General features: G+C 36.9%; 1 protein-coding gene across 4 annotated transcripts in view; it reads right to left on the bottom strand.

Annotated features, from left to right (window-relative positions):
- HERC2 (HECT and RLD domain containing E3 ubiquitin protein ligase 2) overlaps window positions 1-15,303 on the bottom strand; it is a 104,969-nt gene that overhangs the window by 21,605 nt on the left and 68,061 nt on the right. For all 4 annotated transcript variants that reach the window (XM_048324842.1, XM_048324832.1, XM_048324848.1 and 1 more), the window contains exons 59-76: window positions 15,130-15,273; window positions 14,458-14,548; window positions 12,885-13,062; window positions 12,383-12,464; window positions 12,128-12,299; window positions 10,012-10,156; window positions 9,293-9,518; window positions 8,397-8,568; window positions 7,676-7,862; window positions 6,788-6,928; window positions 6,442-6,633; window positions 5,015-5,168; window positions 4,214-4,321; window positions 2,474-2,605; window positions 1,804-1,962; window positions 1,593-1,711; window positions 1,092-1,217; window positions 59-214 (exon numbers count right to left, since the gene is read on the bottom strand). In XM_048324842.1, coding sequence (XP_048180799.1) covers window positions 59-214; window positions 1,092-1,217; window positions 1,593-1,711; window positions 1,804-1,962; window positions 2,474-2,605; window positions 4,214-4,321; window positions 5,015-5,168; window positions 6,442-6,633; window positions 6,788-6,928; window positions 7,676-7,862; window positions 8,397-8,568; window positions 9,293-9,518; window positions 10,012-10,156; window positions 12,128-12,299; window positions 12,383-12,464; window positions 12,885-13,062; window positions 14,458-14,548; window positions 15,130-15,273 — 2,684 coding nt within the window. The remainder of the gene's footprint in view (window positions 1-58; window positions 215-1,091; window positions 1,218-1,592; window positions 1,712-1,803; window positions 1,963-2,473; window positions 2,606-4,213; window positions 4,322-5,014; window positions 5,169-6,441; window positions 6,634-6,787; window positions 6,929-7,675; window positions 7,863-8,396; window positions 8,569-9,292; window positions 9,519-10,011; window positions 10,157-12,127; window positions 12,300-12,382; window positions 12,465-12,884; window positions 13,063-14,457; window positions 14,549-15,129; window positions 15,274-15,303) is intronic.

Raw genomic sequence — 15,303 nt, 5'->3', positions numbered from 1 at the left:
TTTTTACATGAAACACTTTCACATGTTCCATTAACCATTTAAAGTACTCCTGCAGTACCTCATCAAGGAAAAGGCGAGGTAATGGTGTCCTTTTATCAAGAGCCACAGCAACCCTGGATGCCATGCAGTATCTCCTGAACCAGGCCCATTTGTGCGTCTCTGCACAGCAAGGGAGAGTGTCCAACTCCAGGTCACAAGCCAGAGCCACAAGCACCTGCAGACCATCAAAACAACATTTTAGAGAGGTATCAAAAACATGCAATAAAAATCAGTATGCATTTGATAGAGATGAACAGCACATAAGCTAGTAGGGCCTGAATAGAGTCTCAAAGACAAGTAAAGTCACTAAGAGCCATCCATCTTCATTACCCTCATGGATGGGATAACATCAAGTGTACCCACACTATCTCACACAGGTATCTAATTTCCTCTTTCAGTCCAGAAATTTTCATAACCTCCCTGTGAAACACATTCCTAGATTAATTAACTTTTCCATATCAAATCACATGTTCTTAACTTTTTACCTTCCATTTCTGTCTCCTTTCTACAATTCAATGAATTTTCAATTGATTTTCAATTTGACTCAATTTCAAATCAATGTTTCAGATGAATATTGTGAACAACAGATTACTTCCTCCTCCTATAAACTTCTAAGATTTTCTGTTAAGATAGGTATGCCCTCTTAGTTTCACTTTTATACTATGAAGGAGGTTTTTTTAGCCTTTTATTCTTCTTGCTCTTCTCCAGACTTCCTCAGTTTGTTTATTTTTACTTTGAAGTACAGGCTCCATTTAAGACATTGTCATTTTTTCCAACTGGATGTAAATAAAACCTTCGGAGTACTGAACTAACTAAATAGAAATATATAACACTCCTATTATGACAGCTCAAAATCACTTAGCAAAAAGCATGCTTACAAGATGTTTTTCTGAGCTTCTCTGCCTAGCCATTCGTATATTTGCTTCTCCTTTTAGAAGCAGTACTCTGGTTTTGTCAGTAAATGTTACTGATATAGGACTAAGTGAACTTCGCACATCTCAAAAAATCCCAGAGCTATTTTAAAGTATTCTTTACTGATTGTACTGCATTACCTTAAAGAAAGGGCTGTGGAGCAATTGCTTGCCACCTCTCACAATGGGGTCTTCATAGTCAAACTGTCGCTGCAAAGCTTCTGGAAGACCTTTAACCAAAGCAGCTAAAGCACTCCCTGTGAAACTCTAGAAACACCACACAACCAGAAAGTTAGTCATAGTGCATGCACTACAGGAAGTACATTATTTAGAAGACTGTGACAAACACGAATAACTTCCCAAACTACAGATAGCTGTGTGAAGTACCATTTCCATCCACTTCTTAAAACAAAATTATTTCTACCACTTTTTGGCAATTCTGAAAGCACATCTATTCCTTCTTGGAATTAGCCATTTTTTTTATTCTAAACTGGAGTACCTTTACAGACTTGCAGACCTGTGCAAGAAGACTATTCATTGGCCTATGTCCTATTTTGCACTAACACAAAGGAAGTTGTACATCAGGGCTAGCACTTTAATCTTAATGTAAAAAATGTGAAGAGGAGCATCCTGCCTTCTTACCAAAGCCCGTGTTTCTCCCTCGTTATCCCCTAGGATCCGGTTGATGTTAATGGACTGGCCAAATTCTGTGGTGAGCAGTTTCCGTAGTCTCTGCAAAGCCCACATTCTGTGGCCAGCAGCTAAGGAAAAATATGCACACAAAGAACATCATTACTTAAAACAATCATCGTAACTTCAAAAAACACAGACCTAATTTTAAGACGATACTCACCTAAGGCACTCAGTTGAGCACAAGCTGCAAGAGAAGCTGCCAAGCGAGGAACTATGCTCCTGTTAGAAGCAAAATTTAAGCGAAAATCCAACAAACACGTAACCAAATCCATTGAGGGACATGAAAGAATGCAACGATCTGAGAGAAGGTCTTTAGGGCCTGCAAGAAACAAAAAGCAACAACAAAAAAAAGCTGGGGAAGGCTTGTCCTCAAACTGAAATAAGAACAGAACATAGGCAGGATTTTGCTGGCCAAACACAGCACTCTAGAGTGCTAGTCTGCATCTGAGTTATCTATTCTACTTCCCTTTGAAGAGACTCAGAAGAAAAATGCACTTTCATGACTTAATTCACGTAATTTTAAAACAGACGCATTTTAAAAAATAAGGGCATTTCAGATGACTTGTGTCCCAGAAGTATCTTCTCTTCATTGATGAAGAGGCAAACTAGAGTGATTACAAAATATTTTTCTCTCTTCTCTATGTAGAAGTGCACCTCTCAGGACTTAGCTGAAAAGGTTTCCTAAGTATGAATGAAAATGTTTTCTTAGTATAAATGTAAATGAACTGTTGAACTTTGGCACGTAAATACCATGCAATAAGTGCAGTGTAAAAAGCTAACAATAAAAACCTACTCTTGCCCTCCTGTAAATGATGTATGTGATACCTTACCTGCAGCTGGCATGATAGGGTAAACTGTGAATCGCCATCCCCATCCATTCACAGACCCATCACTGATGAACTTCCACTTTAACTCATCCCCTGGAATTCGCAATTCACTAGACCAGTCTGACCACTCACGACCTGTTACAGTAGGCAAGACAAGCATATTCAGCTCTTCTGCCTGAGCCAAATGCTAGCCACTCATCAACAGCAATTGGTTAAAGACGATAAATGTGGGGAAATACAAAAGGTGGAAAGGATTTTAGGTGTGAGAAATAAAAGCAGGCCTCAGAAAATAAAGCAAAGGATTTAGAATTCAGCTTTGCCTGTGAAAAACTAGAAGAAGATACAGTTATGCAGCACCAAGGACATTAAAACAATGGTTAGGGTTTCTAGGTTTGGCCTAGACAGATTTTGGAGTTGCAAAAAATATTAGCTTAGCAAGATAGATAAATTTAAGCCTTATAATGGGATATTGTGTATTGTTATGTCAAGGCATAACAATCCAGTATTGTATTCAACAGTTGTACATGTGCTGTTTATGAATTGGTTAAGACAGCTGTTTGTAACTTTTAGAAGCACGCTGATTGGCTAAAAAGCTTTTAAGAGTGCTTTGCAAACAGAAGGTTTTGGGAGTCTCAGACGCGTGAGCCCGGTCCCATCTCTTGTGAGACTGATGCCAAATAAAATAATAAAAGGCTCCTGGAATGCTTGTCTGGGCTCCCCGTCCCGTTTATCGGAGATCGCCAACAATAAACATCACACAAAGGCATTCAAGAAAAAAAGCTATGTAAAGCACATGAACATAAATGTAAAAATGTTATATTAAGTCTTAAAAAGTTCAATTAGCACTGCTAGCAGATAGCCTTAGTACTTTCAGTATCACATTCAGGAGGCTACTGAGAGAGCTTACTAAAATCCATTGTCCTATTTTCAAATTAGCTTTCATATTACAAAAATATGTAATAACCTATACATTTAAATTAAGCTTTACAGCTTCCAACCAGGAACCAACCAGGAAATATCTCAGTAATGAAACATGTTTGGGGAAAAGTGGGTCAACATTAAAAGCCCACATCACAACTGCACAGGCAGTAACTACTGAGACCCTTGCACACAATGTAGTGTATGGGTAAGTTCAACACAAAATTTGATGTGATTAAAAATATTCCTCCAAAACCTCCTACAAATTAATACTGCTTAAAAATTAAAACAGAGATGTCAAGATTAAAGATGTGAAGAATTCACATAGTGTCACATACAAAGACCAGAGCAGGAAACAGAAAAAAAGAGCACCGAGCTATTATTTTGGACATTTGACAGCAGAAGAGCATTTGTCTTGACTGTATGAAAGCTGAAATTTCTCTAAGTACTACCTGAAAAAGGAAAAAGCTAGCAAAATAAGTATTCTTTTCCAATTTTTTAGAATACACTTTGATTATATAGAAATTCATACATGTTGGCAGGGGTGCTAAACACTGAATTTTACACTCTATCTGCTCTTTGGAAGAACTAGACAACCTAACATTCACTTCCCAGAGATTCTCTACATCCAAAGACACAAGACCAATCTTTGCGTCTAGATCCTACAAACTTCTTAGTTTAAAAGACAGTATCAATTAACACAGGTTTTCCTCTCTTTTACTGGCATATCCCTAACAAGAAGTCAGTCAGAGGCAGTGGCATATTTCATTCAGCACTTAAGAGTAAATCACACAAGACATTTTGAAAAGCACCGTTTCTCCGAACCTGATCGGACGGACACAATCCTGTTGACGCCATCCATTATGGTGAGTGGATCGTGACGCCGCTCCGTAGAACACTGGCGGTCAAACTCTACCCTCAGTCCCTCAGCACCTGAACAGGAGCAAAGAGTTCACACATTTCTACAGAGCAATCAATACTGCAGACAAATGCAGTATTTCAGAAATCCACATGAAATCAAACACAGTTGTTTGGAAGCCATAGAGCTCATTAATAAAAGTAACTTCTTTTGATTTGATGATGTTATTTGCCTGTAATTTCTTCTCATTGTACAGCTTAAATCACAGCAAACTTGTGTGAGTAGGGGCTAGCAGACAAAAGACCATAGCAGAACATTCAAAACTAAAGTTTCAAAAGACAAAAAATGCCTATTTACAGCTAAGGCAAATAGCTCTTTGTAACTTTTGGTAAGTACTAGGTAACTTACTGAAGGAAGCACTAATGAAGCATTAAAACAAAGAAGTATTTCCCTTGCTCAAGACTAGAATATGAGTGTTCAATTACTAAACATGAAAAAGACTCAGTCCTTCTCAGCTTCATAACTGAATGCAAAACAGCAGTGGAACTGGAATCACACCCAGTGAGCCCAGAAATGCACATTGTACAGAACAGAGATTTTCACCAGCATGTAAGAAATCAGCTTCAAGAAATACTTTTCTATAGCAACAGGACACATAGTATGGCTTTAAAAGTTCAAACCATATTTTTGTAAGTTAAGGAACAATTTAATGCAGGCAGGCTTAAAAATAATTGAATCTTAGCAACATAATTCTAAGAATTCTGTACCTGGTATTTTAACTGTGCCACTAGAAGATGTATCGTCAGTATACGGATGGCTGCTCTCTACCACAACTGGTTGTGAAGAGAGGCGACCACTTTGTGAATCAGTTGCTACATCTTCTAGTTCAGTAACACAAAGCTCCAACAACATATCAGCAACCTAAGAAAAGAAAAACACACAATTTACAAACTGTATGTTTGATTAGTCCAAAAAATCTAAGTAAACTACCATTCTTCTGAAATTTAAAATAAATAACTTCTTTTAGGAAATCTGATTCATAAACCATCATATTAATTTAAAAATACTCTTTTTGGTAGTGTTAGAGCTAGAAAAATTCCTAGAACTAAAAGCCAAAAAATTTCACTTTTCAGTAAGTAAATAACAACACAAATAATTGTTTTCCCTTGCAGAAAAAGCAAACTATTAAATCTAAGCTGCAGAGCATATACAAGCATAGAAAGGTATAAATATTTAACCAGTATGTAATATTGCAAAACGCTGTTTAGGCAGGAAATGCCAAAAGTATTAATTTTAAAAGAGTTTCTAATAAAAATTCTGTCTCCAAAACACAAAATCCCCACACAAACCCAAAGCTGTTCAGCTACTCACTACTAATGCTAAAGAAAACAGAATTAATGTAGAAGTGCATATACGCATGTACCTAAATTGACTGGGAAAACTCAAGCCCAACATAAATATACACAGCTAATCACTGCAAATTGGGCAGGGGGAGTAACAGTTTCAGAAATCTTAGAAGAAATGCATTGTTATTCATTAGGAAAAACTACTATTTGAAAGGTAAAGCTACAAGAAATATTAAACAGTTTTCAGCTCGTTACTGTACACAGATATTCTATAAATAATTTATGATTTGTCACATTCTGTCAGCTATGGAAAAAGAACCCCATACCCATGGCTACTTTGTAAAAAGTTAGAAACTTCAATGCATTAAATGTAAATTTTAACAGATCAGAAGAATTATTATATCATTAAGAATACAATATACTAACAGCATTTTGAGCTAGCAATAATGACTGCATCATTTTGAAAAATAAACTCAGATGCAAAACAACCCCATCACAGAAGTTTTTAAACTAACATTATATAGATCAAGGATAGAGCTTGGTTAATTCAGCTTCATTACAATAACCACTGACACTTGGTCAATACACAAATACATTCTATCTTAACGTCTAATTGCAGCATGAGAAATTGAGAAATTCGTCTGTTACTGACACTCATAGCACATGCACATATTTGCGTAATATTTCCATTAAAATGGTTAAAGCTCACATGCATTTAAGTTCAACTCAAATTTTCATGCGTAATAGGTTTCTCAGGATGCTGAACTGCAGTTCCAATACAAGAAAGTATTCCAGCAAGCTAGTAATAAAAAGGACATAGATAAAATGCAACAGAAACAAAACCTGACCTGTGGGTAAGCTGTGCCCATGCCAGACAGCACAGCTGAGAGAACATCTCTTCCCTTTTCGCCTGCTCGGTTGGACACCGCAAGCTTTAGCAGGTCAACCATGACTCGTGTGTCATCTGGTACCAGGAGACTTGTAAACTCATCCAAGTACTGTGGTTCTGGGCCAGATACCTTACTCTGACTTTCGACATCCTACAAAACAAACAATAAACATCCCTCTGTCTTTGAACTGATTTTTAAAATGCAGTCATTTACAGAATAACTTCTAAAGCACAAAAACCAAAAGAACTGCTATATAAAAGCATGGTAAGGACTTAAGTTTTAAGAAAAGCATTGACAACATTACTTCTTTGGTTTTTGTCATGGTTTCTGCAATAATACTGGCAGCCCCAGGGTCATCTGTGACTGGAATGAAAGGACGGGAAGAGGCAGCAGCAGCTGAGGGAGTTACAGCAGACGGTGTCACAGCATCTTCTGAAGGAACAACCTAGCCAGAACAAATAATACCAAATGAAATCTTCAACAAGACACTGTAAAATCTTTAAGAGTTTAACTATTTATTACAAGGTCTAGTGTTTGAAGACAGCAGCAATTTAAAAACAGCCGTAAGTTCAAAACCAACAGATCCACTGTCTGTATTTTTAGCTTCTATTTTATGTTCCTAGTGCGGGTGAAACAGCCAACACTCCCTTCAATGCCAGCTACTACAAAAACATACAATAAAACATCAGTGCCTGCAGAAAAGTCTACAAAGTAGAAGGCAAACCCTGACAATACATATCAAGGTCACAGTTTATAAAGGCAAAAGACCTCTGCAGTAGCAAGCCTTTTCTTTTTTCTGCTTTTGTTAGCAGTTGGGAATCAACACAGTAGAACTGCATTCAGGGCCTCATGTCTACATCAGTTGATCTAAGTTTACAATTAATTTCATTAAATAATGGTCAAATATTCTGCTATTCTTGACTTTTTTTAATATCACTCCTGTAAAATGAATTCCATATCTCTAAAATATTACTAGAAATCATCACGATTGCATTTAAATGACAGTACTTTCTGAAAGTTCAAAACTGATCTCACAATAAAATTTTAGTTTTTTCAAATCTGACGTGCAGAGAACCTAGTCCTGAAATTACAGCATGAAGGAATTTTTTATTCTCTGCTGTTATCAGACTAATTGAGGTATTTGTCAGCGTGACAGTTAAAAAGTGATGAAAAAAATTATGTGACACTTTACCTCCCCTCTCCTGTCCTGCCATGGGTTTGGGCTCAGCCTCTCCTCAATATCTCCTACAAGCACACACTCATCTCCATTTGCAGGGCTTCCTGCAGAAGTAGCATCTGATGGGGGGGCTGGCGATGAAGAGGGACATTCTACTGGTGCAATCATACTTGCAGGCATCAATGCTCCAACAACTGCATCCCTGAAATCATTTTGGATGGATTAACATAAACCTAATTGTACTCCTCTGTTGAACTTGAAAAATTGTATTAGCTTGTCTTAATGAAGTTTCCAAGCTCTAGAATTTAGTGGGTAGTTCATTGTTATTCTCCTTTGGGCCTGATGCTTCAATATTTAACATGAGTTTCTCTTTATAAATTTTAGCACAAATACTCTGTTCTCTACTAACAACGGCGGCACGGCAAAATTTTATTGTTCTTTCCACTCTGCCCTGTACTGCTTCTTCCAGATCATCCATCATGATTTTCTTACACTGCTTCTACATTATTTACTTGAGCATTTCTAAATGAACAATTTTTTCCCCAGGCAATGGAAACTTTTGTAAACATAACAACATAAAGCTAACATCGACATCAAAAGAAAATTTTGATGCAGCTTAGGCCCATCCTGAGGAGTCCAAACTTGTTAAACAATTTATACCTGACTCAAGAGTCCCCTAATAGATGGTAAGCTATGTCATCTTTTGCTCTGCAACAGACAATATTTCCATGCCTACCTGGCATACATGATTTGCAATGCGATCAGTATATGAGACAGTGCCTGCTGTTTGGCAACATTCCCATCAAGCGACAGGAGAATCTTAGCAAGGGAAGGGCGATTCGGCTTGGAACTGTTTGTCCCACTGATTTTGTTACTGGCAGCAGAAGAATCTGCATCGGAAGGAACACCTAACAAGAGGTGGGGGGAAAGAGAAGGTAAGCATTTTTTAATGGTATAATACATAAAAGGAAATGATTTATCTAATTTCTCGTTAAATCAGAAGAATGACTGTGAAACTAATGTTACAGTTGATTCTTAAACTGCAGTGCCTACAGTTACAATATTAAAGTTCATACTGAGGCTTTCCAACACGGGCTTTCATAAAATAGTATTTGATCTTGTTACTTACTTTTGAGGATTAAGGTAATACAGATAGAAATATTTTAGTGATCATCACCTAAAACAAGTTTTACTTACACAAACATTCTGAAATAACAAGAATATTTATTAGGTACACATTGCCTTGGTCATGAAAACGCTTAATTAGCAAGATGTTTGATGCTTTTATATTCAACACAAAACACTGCTGTTTTGATTCCCTAATTCTTAAGTCACTTACCTTAGAAACAAGAGGTAATGTGTAGAAAGATTAATACTAGTGTAGCATTCATCTATCATGACCTCCATAAAGTCCTTGGGGTGTTTGAGAAAGCATGTTGCATTTTAATTTAAAAGTTCCACTTTCATTAAGAGTTTTGGTTGGTTTTTTTTTTTTTCCCCCAGAGGTGTATTTTTCTGGTTTGTGATTTTTTTTTAAAACCATTTTCTTTTGCACTCTTCTATTAAACCACACACAAAACAAACACTCCAGTGGCAGTAAAGGAAAAACAATATAAGGCAACAAATACCAACCAAGATAAGAAGCACCTAAAGGGTCCCTCGCTGTCTGGAAAAGGACTGGTTCATGAACAGATGGTGTAGCTACATCCACCGTTGTCCATGCTACACTGTGGGAAGAGCCACAAGCAACCCGAGTGATTTTTTGGCCTTCTAAGCCCTGGACAAGAGTGGGTTTTCTATTGACTGTAGTAGTTCCATTGCCTTGTTGCCCATGGTCATTGTCACCCCAAGCATAAACCTGCCAGGAAGAATGTCCACATATTACTTAGCTTCACTGCTTATCTCATTTAAATGCTTTCTTAAAAATTCCTAAAAAAAAAATGTTAGTGATTTGTAATCTAGGACACTTTCAACAACCTATTGTCGTGACATTCCCTCACTTCATTAAATAATGCAGGCATTATCATACATTAAAAGAAAAAAAAAACAATCAAAGCAGCACTTTATCAGATGATTCATAAATTATTGCCAAATCATAATTGATCAGTTGATTCATAAAACACTCAATGTTCACAGTGAACAGTAAGTTAGAAGAATTAATTGCCTAGTAATTACACTGGAGAGCTGAAACAACATTATGATAACACTGCAATATTATGGTAACACTGCAAAAACAATATGATGATAACACTGTCCAGAATACTATGACTGCTGCTGTGTTTCCAGAGCAAGAAGCAGGATTCCTTTCTGCATCAAGGAAAGAGGGGAAAGGAGGGTGATGCCCAACATACCTGTCCAGTGTCAGTCACTGCCAGACAGTGGAGTGCTCCCACAGCCACGTGCACAATCTTTTTACCTCTCAGTCCTTCCACAACCTGCGGCTTTCGTACGTGCACGTCTGTGCCATGGCCTAGCCTGAAGTAGTCTCCCTTACCCCTGCAACAGACAGTAAATGTAACATTCAAAACAACTGTACTGTTTTCACATTCCTCTTCAATGCAGCTTCCCAGCTGAGCTGAGTACATTTCATATACAATCACTGCCTGAAACACACATACCAACTAGCAAATGCTTCAAAACTGAATTACAAAGGCATAAGAATAACTGCAGTTTCATTACACCATAGCTTCTCACCTCAAGAGAGAAGAGCACGATCATGACTAATTTTTGAATGCAAAGCAACTGGTATTACAATTAATTTCCTCTGCTGCAGAAACATTGCAATTATAAACGCTTACAAAATTCACATGTTTTGATAAGACTTGGGCAGATTTATACTACTGAGGATAAACCTAACAAAAACAGAACCTTTAACAAGTCTGCTCTCATGAAAAAAATACACAGGGAACTAAAAATGTTTTCAGAATTGAGTTTTTTTCACATTGTTGGATGCCTCAGTATAGATTCTCAAGTCTCCACAATTTAAATTCTTCAAAAATTGTTACACACAAACTGCACTAAAAAATAGCATACACAAGAGTAATGTAAACACCTTAAAATGCCTCTACCAAGAATGTCAGTAAAGACGAAAAAAACCCTGATATTTCTTCCAGTATGTTTTAATAACCACTCACTCAGTTCTTTTGCTCACCACCAATTTTTCTCAAGAAAGGTTATATTATGCTGGAGAGAAACATGATATAGAGTACTGTTATCTACCTAAAGTTGTAATCCAGAAGTCATTATTTTTTTTCTCAAACCATTACAAATTCAAGAATGAAAGTTTAGAAGCAACTCAGCCATCCCCAGCTGAAACAGACCCAAAAAAATCTCCTTGTAGACCTGCAATGTCATGAAATAGCTGTAGATTTTTGTCTAGCTGTAACATTGTTAAGAAAAACTAAGGCAAAGAAGGAATAATCAAGAATTTTGGAATGAGTTCTTAAAAAAAAAAAAAAAAAAAAAAAAGACTGTCAAATTCCCTTTCAAAATTCCCTTTCCTCTTGCTCCTTTTGTCTCTACAAAAAAAAAAAAAAAAAGAGGAGGGAGAGCAAGAAAAATACGGTTTCCAAGGGCAACTCTGAAAAACAGCATCTCTGTTAAAAACTTTTCTTCCCTTTAACAATAGCAGTAACCTACAAAAATGAAAGTTTTGTGTATTTCACTCCATATTATTCAGCAACTGCTGACAACAGAACAAAAATGACTCGTTTAAGCCTACTTAGCTTTGATATACATCAAATGGGACACAGTCTTATTACACAAGAATGGGGTAAGACCTTGAACTGGTTAGTGCTCTGAAGTTGACCTGCCATGCAGTAAGCTCTCAGATTTTACAAAAAGATTTATAAATTCAAAAAGCTAGATTTGTGTTCAAAACAAAGCAGAAGCAAGCAGGCAAACAGAAGAAAAATAAAACCATATCTCAGTAACTCTCAAGGATCATTTCATACCAATTCCTGCTCCAAGGCATCATTACTGACAACTCAGTGGCCTTCTGAGCAGGAACAAGCTGCTGTTGTGTTCCTGCCTCCCCAAGAAAATTCCTTCCATCTGCTCTGAGCTTCAGCTTACTTCCTCACTCTCCTGCATCCTTACTCTCTCAAGTCTCTGCTTTATGCATAGGCTACATAGTCCAAGCTATGGTTATCAGGTCCTTTTTTTCCCTCACTCTACTCCAAAGTCTTGAATTAACATTCTTTTAATGTTTCATGGCACCCAAAAGAGGGAATGATCTCCCCTTTTCTCCACTAATTCCATAGGAGCCAGGCATTCTAACAGAGTACAACAAACTAGGAATCATGCTACAAGACACAGCATTAGAGTAATTGAATGGATGCAGCTCATCTGGAAGAGCTGTCAATTTGAGAGACAAAGCACACAGATAAGGCACAGAGTCCAACAGCACTAAATACAGCACATAGTTAGCAAGTGCTTTGTTAATACTTCCTGGCAAATGTAACATACCATGTCCATACCACTCCTGACTTGGTCAGTGCCAACGAGAACTGTGCACCACACTCAATCTGACAAACGCCTTGGCCGTTCAGTCTTTCAATGTTCTGAGGAATGTTGCATCCTTCACTTCCTCCTCGGCCCAGTTTTCCAAAATCACCATCACCCCAAGAAAACACCAAACCTAACAAACATCAAATTGCAGGTCAAACAATGATCACAGTATTCCCATGTGCTTAAAAAGTTTCTGAAACAATACACTCCCACCTTCATCTGTCAAAGCAAGAGTCTGAGCATCTCTGCTTCCACACGCAACCTGAATGACTCGGTGGCCAAGGAGCACTTTAACCTACAAAACAGATGGAGTAAGTAAGAAGTTTTCAAAGTAATTGTTTTAAAAGCTTAGTAACATTTCCAAGGTCTTATGACTCATCTTGGTCACTGCGCCCAGCCTGAGCGAAGAACTATCCAGCCATGCTCAGAATGCAACACCGCTACATGGTAGCTTCCAGCCATGTATCAAAGTAGATGCAGGACATGAATGCTGAAAGCAGCACTAGCCATTTTACATCACTTCCCAAGAAAGAAACTGGATCTTTTTGGCCTTTCTGAAATAGCTTTACTTTCACTAGAGGTACATGTGCCAAAACCTAACTTAGATCACTCCAAAACATACTGCCTTCATGGCTTTTGTTACTTTAGCTTTATGCTGCTCTCATTTGTTAAAACACATTTGCACTTCATCAAAAACAAGAAACGCTGATTTTACCATCTTAGGCTTCAGCTGTGTGGTATTATCTCCATGTCCTAGTCTTCCATACTCTCCAAGACCCCATGTATACAGCTCGCCACTAGAGGTAATAGCAGCACTGTGGGAACTGCCACAGGCAATATCACGGATGCGTTTGGTTTTCAACGCTTCTATCAGCCTGGGTTTATCACAGTTCCTAGAGAAAACGAGCAACAAATCCATTGTGTTCATCATAAAACAGCCACACAAATACTCCCAACTGTTGCAATACAAATCGTGCAATAACTAACAGTAATCTCAAAATAAAGTAAGATACAACACTCTGATTCCAAGATATACTCTTTAGCAGCACCATAAATCCAAAGTTTACACTGTACTTTGTTTAAGTTTAATGTACTTAAAAGTTTATTTAAAGAATATTTTATATATATGCTGCAAAACTTACATGAGAAATTCAAAATATCAACATGATGTATCAATTAAACAGTGCATAATAGAAAATGAAAACCAATTTTCTGTCACTGCCCAAAGTTAAGTGATTTATTAGCAGTGGACACAGTAATCAAGATGACACTTCCATCCCAACTTTGCTCTTCACGATAGAGAAACCAGAACTAGAATTTACTGTTAAGCTTCTATGTGAGTACTAGAAACATTTATCTTCATGTGATTACAATGTTCTCTTAATTCTAAAACGAGATTCAACTCAAGATTTTCTAATATTGTCTGTACCAGGACCACTATTAAGATTCCATAAAATTATGCATAGCCTCTGGAAATATTGCTACTATGAAATGCCCAAGATCTCCAAATCTCACTTTCAATAAAATTACATAAAACATGAGGCAGTTGAACAATAAACAGTAATATTGCTCTTATGTGGACTTCCCTTTTCATTAGCCTGACCCAGCCTTATGAACATTTATTTGTTGTAATATATTAACCATCTGAATTAACTTTTTATGTATTATGGGGCAGGTCCTCAAAATATATCAGAATTACAAAAATGTTTACCCATGGGCTTTGTTTATCAGGGGTTTTTCTTTCAAAATATTGTTCTGTGGGTAAATACAAAATAAAATCAGAGATAATTCAAATTTTTCCCAAAGCTGTCCAGCAGAAGATTAAACTAGGTATTACTGAAAAGTGTAGGAAGTTTATTTCTGGCTACCAAGTCTGTGAACCGAAGTCTAAAGAAAAGGGCTATAAAATGACAAGCTTAAATTATGAACTGTTACAGCTCAGGAATGTAAAATTGCTACGGTTTTACTCCTCAAGGCACCTCTGAAAACCATACCTTATTAAAAGTAACCAAAAAATATATGTCAAAAATATGGAATTTCATCAGTGACATTTTAAAATACTAGCCAACATTTTATCCACTAGGTATCTTTCCAAGTGTTATATTAATTGAACACCTCCTTTTGCTACAAATGCTGCACCAGCATATACTGTGTAAAAAACCATCTTCTTACAACACATTTTATTATTCCTACTGTATTAAAAATACTGTTGTTGTCAATAGTGGTGGTCAGCTGTAACATTCAACACTAATCTTTTACTGAAATACAGACAAATTGGGTAACCTTACATTCGACTGAAGTGACCAAGTTTTCCATCATCTCCTTCACCCCACGAAAATACCTTTCCATCGACAGTTAATGCCATAGCATGCCGGCCACCTAAAATTGTAAACATAAATTTACATTTTTGAGCTATCAAGCAGGCAGCAGGTCTAGCAACAATTTGACATTGCTGTACTTCTACACTGCAACTGTACAAGCCCTTCAGCCCCACAGATATTACTTATTTTCTTTGGAGCTTTTATGTGATTTACTTTAAAATAAAAAACTTTTGTGACAGTAGGTCTCCTGGCACATTAAAAAAAACAAACAAACCAATAATCACTCAATTTTTTTATTTTCAGAGTTGCAAGAAAAAATAATGAGAAAAACAAACCCACCATTTAGAAATACTAAAAATGAAAACACTTTCTTTCAATCAAATGGAAACACCAAAGTTACCAAAGTTAACTTCCAGCAGACAAGAAAACTTGTATGGTCTAAATTCACAGATTTTAATAACAGAACCATTAAATTTAATCTAACATTGTATACAACAGACAGAATTCAATAACCTGTATTTATTTTTTAAAAAGAATCTGATATGCTAGGGCATCACATCACCCAAGAAAATTGCAAAGCAACTATTTTCAGGCTTAATATGTTACGTTTCTGTGTATAAGGGTAGCAATAGTCAGTACCTGAGTGAACAGCCACCTTCTTTACCACATAGTTGCTGAGAGCTGTAATCTGGCGGGGAATAGGCACAGTTCCACTAGATATTCCTAAACCCAGCCTTCCATTTGTGGCTTCTCCACAGGCATACACTTTACCCTCTACAGTCACTAGAATGAAGAAAAAGGTTTGAAATACCA

The sequence above is a fragment of the Corvus hawaiiensis genome, chromosome 2, assembly GCF_020740725.1.
Source record: "Corvus hawaiiensis isolate bCorHaw1 chromosome 2, bCorHaw1.pri.cur, whole genome shotgun sequence".
Lineage (NCBI taxonomy): Eukaryota > Metazoa > Chordata > Aves > Passeriformes > Corvidae > Corvus > Corvus hawaiiensis.
This window is presented reverse-complemented; position numbering and strand designations above follow the sequence as displayed.